General features: G+C 31.3%; 1 protein-coding gene across 1 annotated transcript; it reads left to right on the top strand.

The window, feature by feature from the left end:
- The first annotated feature begins 5,323 nt into the window (after nt 1–5,323).
- On the top strand, nt 5,324–7,076 carry LOC132061878 (uncharacterized). Its single transcript, XM_059454561.1, has 3 exons — nt 5,324–5,467; nt 5,627–6,604; nt 6,699–7,076. Exons 1-3 carry the CDS (start codon nt 5,324–5,326, stop codon nt 7,074–7,076), a joined length of 1,500 nt encoding a protein of 499 aa, XP_059310544.1.
- Nucleotides 7,077–7,555: the final 479 nt, after the last annotated feature.

The following is a 7,555-nucleotide window of genomic DNA, read 5'->3' on the forward strand; positions in this document are numbered from 1 at the left end:
TATACGGTCAGGAAAATATCAAATTTGGCCCATTGAAGTTTTGGATATGTTAATAGTATCCATGATTGTTTGTAGATTAGTGAGAAAAGCTCAAAAAAGGAAAAGCTTTACAAGGAAAAATAAGAGAGGAAACTTTGAGAGAAACACTTATAGTCCCTTCAGATTTGGGTTTATTGGTGCTTAAAATATAACATTCATCATAAATAGCCTTCTTATTTTTTAGTAATAGTGAATAGTCATTGAGAAAGACATTTATGGTCCCTTAAGTCTGGGTTAACAGGTGTCTAAAATAACATCGATCATAAATGATTTTCTTTTTTACTAAACGTGATTCGTGAATCGTCTTTAGTAACTAATCATGATTCTTGAATAGCACGTGATTAATAAGTATAGCACGTGATTCGTGAATAGTTTTCAATAACTAATCGTGAATCCTAAATAGCACGTGATTCGGTTTGACCTTCTAAGCTATCCTATTTCAAATTTGAATACATCACATTTTCTCATATTGTTAATTAAGATGCTAATTCATAAGACTAATAAATCTCAATAAACGACATATTGTTTAGGTAGAAAAGCAAAAGACACGATACAAATTCTCAAAATTTTCGCCAACAAAGCTTAATGTTGTTGTTCAGATCATTAATAATAGAAATTTACAATTAGTCAACATGATGAGGAGATTGAAGAAAGCATAAACAGTGTTGATGCATAATCTTTCAATAACTTAATATTTTTATAACCACTTACAAAAAAGCATAATACATAAACAGATACTCAAACTTGGCTTCAGCTGGCAAGTTTGTCCTCCAACTTTGGTTATTTGTCTTTCAGTAGGCACCTCAACTTGTATGAAGTTGAACACGTAAACACAAATGCTGACGTGGCACATAAAATTTGGAGGTATCTAGATGATCATTTTGTAAGTTAGAGGGTTCAACTGACAAAGTGGAGACAAGTTGAGGTACCTACTTATGTACACTCAAAATTGGAGAGCATACTTAACAGTTGAGGCCAAATTTGAGGGCTTGTTTATGTATTAGATGAAATATGAATTATATAACAATTTTCTTTGGTGCACTGAATACTAAAATTTTTTGTATCTTTCGCTTAAGGAGGTAGCTAATACTGCATGGGCTCATTGAGTTCCCCTTTCGCACGACTACTTGCATTTTATCATATTCCTTTAATCAATAAAGGCCTCTTTCATGATTTTTTTTCCTCTTACATGTGTCAAATTCTCGCTCACTGACTCATTATATACACCACATAGTTCTGCGGTTCTCAATTTCTTTCTGACGTTTTTAATGACTCATCCTCATTATTACATTCACTTGTTCCGTTTATCCAAATATAGCGTAGCAACACTTCATGCAACCCTCTTAGGCCATCTCCAGCCTTGCGCCATTTTTTACACCAAATCCTATTTTAGTGTAATATTTAGTGTTTTGGAGCTCCAACCTTGCACCATTTCTTACACCATTTTGGTGTGTGAATAGTTAATCAACACCGTTACTATTCATCAATATTTTTTTTAATTATATAACACTTTTAATTTAACATATTATAAATTTTAATTTTTTCATTTAGGTCCCTAATTTACCTGATTATTTTTTATGTAATATCTTTATAATATTAATTTTACATCTTAATTTTGGAGTGTAATTTTTATAAATTAATTTTCGTATATATTATTTTTATATAAAATTGTAAGTTAATTTTATTATAAGTTATAATGGTATAAAAAAAATATAACCATCACAAAAATGAAAAGTGCAAATATAAAATATAATATCTTGTTAATAAATAACACAATGTTCAATAACATAATAATTTAGAATTGAAAATACATTAAAATTATAACACAATGTTCAATAACATAATACATTAAAATTATAACACATTAATCTTCAATTACACAATGTTCAATAACATAATAATGTTCAATACATTAAATAACATAATAATTTAGAAAATTATAACAATGATTTAGTATAAAATAATTTTATATTAAATGGTTATATAACAAAGGAATATGAATTACATGGGATGAATATGTTCAAAAGAAAAAAAGAAAGGATTTGTTTTATGCAATAAAAAATAAAATTTAAATAAAAGAAAATAATATAATATAGAAGAAAGGGAAGAATATAAAAGGAATATTATTTTTTGGTGTAAAAAATAGTGTAATGGATTGGAGTTAATTTTCACCATTTTGGTGTTTACCCCATTTTGGGGTAAAAAATGGTGTACAATGTTGGAGATGCCCTTAGGCCATCTCCAACCTTGCACCATTTTTTACACCAAATCCTATTTTGATGTAATATTTGGTGTTTCGAAGCTCCAACCTTGCACCATTTCTTACACCATTTTGGTGTGTGAATAGTGTTGCACCAAATTTGGTGTTACACTATTCATCAACACCATTACTATTCATCAATATTTTTTTTTTTTTTATTACATAACACTTTTAATTTAACATATTATAAATTTTAGTTTTAATTTAACATATTATAAATTTTAGTTTTTTCATTTAGGTCCCTAATATACCTAATTATTTTTTATGTAATATCTTTATAATGTTAATTTTACATCTTAATTTTGGAGTGTAATTCTTATAAATTAATTTTCATATATATTATTTTTATATACAATTATAAGTTAATTTTATTATAAGTTATAATTGTATAAAAAAATTATAACCATCACAAAAATGAAAAGTGAAAATATAAAATATAATATGTTGTTAGTAAATAACACAATGTTCAATAACATAATAATTTAGAATTGAAAATACATTAAAATTATAACACAATGTTCAATAACACAATACATTAAAATTATAACACAATGTTCAATAACACAATACATTAAAATTATAACACAATGTTCAATAATATTTGTTTTCCACTCTTGCTAAAGGTATTGCTCCTCCCGCCCATTATGTTATTCAAGGAAACGAATATGATGTAGATTATTATTTAGCTGACAGTATATATCCAAAATGGTCTACAATTGTGCAAACTACTCATGAGCCACAATCTCAAACAATTGTGTGGCCCACTTGAATCTTTAAATCCCTCGCATACTGGGGTGGACCCATGTATTAGTTTTGAGTCTTTCGGCACCATTAATCTAATAATATACATGTAAAGATATGTAAAATATCAAGTTTTGGTATAAAATAATAAATAGTACCCAGGAAGCAATAAAAGATATTGGTGCTCTGGTTAAAAGATTGTAGGCTTTAGACTAAGCCATGGAGGAATCGAGTTCAAATCCTACTCAAAGCAATATGTTTTTTGTTGATTTTAAGGTGAGCGTATCGAGAATCTTGGCCTTGGGCGGCCGCTTAACGCACACATTCCTTTATATTGTGTTTCATCCTCATGACTTACAATCTAGTATTTTCTCTATTTAACAAAGTGGGATATCGCTCAATTTAGCCTTCTTGTCATATAGACTTAAAATCCTTATGGTGATGATTAAGTATTGCTTGACTCAATGAAATATTTGGGTAGTTCATCCACCTAGAATTACAAGTGTCGTTGTATAGGTTATTCCTATGAAAAATTGGAACATACTTAAAATTATCAATTAAGTTTGAATAAATATTGTTATCTGCTGGACATTCACTGTTACAATATTCTCATTCTCATACCATAAGTGTCTCATTGAATCTAACGTGCCATCATTTTGAGGCTTTCTATATCCCTACCTCCATATGTGAATCGTGTGGCTTCACATAAGCATCAACATTTTATATATGCGTTCGCATTTTCTGTAAAATTTATTTTGCCAATTAGTAGGAGATTTCGGCATTCTGTCATGTAACTCGAGTGCTCACTTCATGCTTCATGCGCATAACTGTTGCCCCGATATTATATTCACTATTTAATGAGATGTGATCCTACATCATATTGTAACAATCATACATAATATTTTGTAAGAAATATATTATGTATAAAAATAAAATATTAAAATACTCAAGGGAAAGGTATTGAATACCTTTTTGCTGAGAGTTTGGACAAAAATCTTCGTTAATTCAAGCATTTTATTGTCACTGAGAGACTGGAATTTACGAGACAACCTACAATTGTAGAATTTTTATGTCAAACTTGAAATCTTTAGAATTTAATTAATTTAAAATGCATATGTTCCTTAGATTTTAATTATTTGTCAATACGGTACAACTAGTTATGAATGTACAGTAACAACAACTACGCAAATCTCATCTACCAGCTAGCCTATTTCAGCTATGCACAGGACATTACAAAGGATAGAAATTCAGGCTAGCCACCGTCGATGCTAATTCAGGCATGAGGCTCGCTTAGAACACAACTTCCTGAATGATGGTTTGAATCAACATTTCTCTACTTTGATCCACATGAATTTATTAGTAATGTATTAGTCTTTTCCATTTTTATTAATAAAATATAAAAATCAATTGAGCTTTAAATCTGACAAGTATTTTATTTTCGTTTATTACATAAAAAGTATATAAATATAATTTTTTGCGTACTTTTTGTTTATAAAAGTTAAATGAGATCTAAAGGACAAATGTCAGTATATATCTATAACAACACTTCATTATAGTAGCCATGAAATATTCAGACAAACGCTGCAACTATAACGAGGTTTGACTGTACATATAATTATCGGTGTAAGTATCTGTATGTATTTCTTTTTTCCAAAAGGCCACTGGGATGGCTTATTCCATTAAATCAAAAGGAATAGTTTACAAAGTAGGGAGAAAAAAAAAAAGCAATAATCAAAAAAGAGAAAAAAAAGCAGCTACTAAGCTAAAGGCTATCCTAACAAACAGAAAAGTAAACTAAGCAAGAAACAATAACAGACAACAATGGGGTTCATCATGCAGACAGTCTTGATGCCTTGGATTGATGTCATGTAAGTATTTGTATGTATTTGTTGATGTACAAAAGCAGTTAGAAGTTAATTGAGTAGTAAGGGCAGTTCTGTAACTTAGTCCAAAAGTAGTTAAATAACGAACTTCCATTTTATAGTTAGAAGAGAGATGTTAGGAGTTAGTTATTCTCTTAGCTAGTCCTATGTATACATTGTATGCCCTGATATACCATTATGAGAAATAATAGTTTCATAAACAATTCTCTTCAAGATCATCTTCTTTACTTTCTCTGTCAATTACTATAAATCACATGGTATCACAGCTCATCTAGCAGAGTTTAATCTGTCTACGAAGAAGCTATCAATCTGGGTGATTGCAATCAAAATCATAAAAGCTTTCGCTTCAAAACTTCAAAACTGTCAACCTGTCCTTGTATAATCTTGAGAATTCAACATAATGGATGGTGTTAATGGAATTCCACCGACGAGTGGATTAATGAATGGTACGAATTCACAAAATGGAAATGCAACTGGAAATGCATCTCAATCGAGTGGCTCATCGATTGATTATACTCATCCACTTTTCTTGAGTCCAGCTGATGTAAGTGGAATTAGTCTCTTATCATTTCAATTAACTGGGCCTGAAAACTATACCATTTGGTGTCGATCCATGAGGTTAGCTCTTCTTGGAAGAAATAAGATGGGGTTAGTGAATGGATCGTGCAAGAAAGAAAGTTTTAATGAAAATCTGTGGAACTAGTGGGAAAGAGTTGATGTCATTGTCCAATCTTGGATTATGAATGCAGTTGCTAGGAATCTTGTTGGTGTAGTAGTGTTTGGTTCTAATGCGTATGCAATACGGGAGGATCTTAAAGAAAGGTTTGATCGAGTTGATGGCTCAAGAACCTTCAATCTGCATAAAGAGATTGCAACTCTACAACAAGGTACTGCTACTGTTTTTGCATACTTTAGCAGATTAAAAACTTTGTGGAATGAATTTGAGGCCCTAATGCCATCACCTTGTGATTGTGAGAAGTCTAAGGGATTTGATGCTCATGTTCATGGACAAAAATTATTTCAATTTTTGATGGGACTGAATGATTTTTGTCAACAAGCTAGAAGTCAAATTCTGTTGTTAAACCCTTTACCAAGTCTAAATCAAGCCTATTCAATGATAGTGGGTAATGAGGGGCAAAAGGCTGCATCTGCTGATGTAGGTAATCTTGGTGGGAATCTTGGAATGAATAGTCTATCTGGTGGTATTGAGTCAATTGCTATGTATTCAAGAAATGTGAATCATCAGCAGATGAATAATAACAATCAAAGGTTCAAGAAGAACTTGGACTTAGTCTGTGAGTTCTGTAAATATAAAAGACACAGTAAGGATAGGTGTTACAAATTGGTGGGATATCCTTCTGATTTTAAGTCAAAGAAGAAGGAGAATGAAAGAGGAGATGTTGCTTATCATGTCTTGGGAGAATATGTCAATTCAGTACAGCAACAGACTCAACAAACTCAGACTCCTGTCTTCAACTATGGATTAAATACTAATATGGCAGGTCCTAGTACGGGAAATCAGCACAACTATGCAAGTGAAACATCATCCAACAATGCTGAAACCAGTGTCAACATAATGCAAGGGTGTACCTTCACCAAAGAGCAATATGATCAGATCATGCACATGTTGAATCAAGGTGCAAATGCTGCTGATGGTAACTCTACTAACATTGTTAATGCAGTAGGTAAAGCATTCTTAGTATCTAAAAATAATATGGATTATTGATACTGGGGCCACCAATCATATGGTGTCCAGTGTTAATATGTTGGTAAAGGAAACAGTTGCAAAACTAGAAGATCCAAAGAAAGTTTTTCTGCCTAATAGGGATATTGCTCAAGTCACTCATATAGGATTTAGTGCTATATCAACTAGAAGTATTAGTACAAATGTGTTCCATTTGCCTCAATTTAAGTACAACTTGTTATCAGTTAGTAAGATAACAAAGGGGTTAGGATGCTCAGTCAACTTCTTTCCTTATTTTTGTGTTTTCCAAGAACTCTTCACTGGAAGGGTGAATGAGATTAGTAGAGAGGAAGGAGGACTGCATCTGTTACTCAATCACTTAATAACTGTAGAAGGAGAAAACTCTACAAACACTGCTAAAGGAGATTCAAGAACTCAACAAGTTGGTGATAAGGACATAGAGCTATGACACAAAAGACTTGGTCATACTTCATCAAGAGTTTTAACCAAGATATTGGAGTTAGATAGACAAAAAGTTAGTAATAAAGTGGACAGTTGTATAGTGTGTCCATATGCTAAGCAAACAAGAATGCCATTTCCTATTAGTAGCATCAAGAGTAGTAGTTCATTTGATTTGATTCATGTAGATGTGTGGGGTCCTTATAAAAATGCAGTTGTTGATGGAAATAAGTACTTTGTTACTATTGTTGATGACTTTACAAGAATGACATGGGTGTTGTTGTTGAAGAATAAATATGATGTTTGTGTATCTCTTTAGTATTTCCTGCAGTTTATTAATACTAAGTTTGAAAAATCTGTCAAAGTGTTGAGGTCTGATAATGGTACTGAATTTGTAAATTTTGTGTGTGATGCATTGTATAAAAGATTGGGTATACTTCATCAAAGGTCATGTGCTTATACACCTCAGCAAAATGGTGTAGCTGAGAG

Source organism: Lycium ferocissimum, chromosome 7, assembly GCF_029784015.1.
Source record: "Lycium ferocissimum isolate CSIRO_LF1 chromosome 7, AGI_CSIRO_Lferr_CH_V1, whole genome shotgun sequence".
In the NCBI taxonomy this organism is placed as follows: domain Eukaryota; kingdom Viridiplantae; phylum Streptophyta; class Magnoliopsida; order Solanales; family Solanaceae; genus Lycium; species Lycium ferocissimum.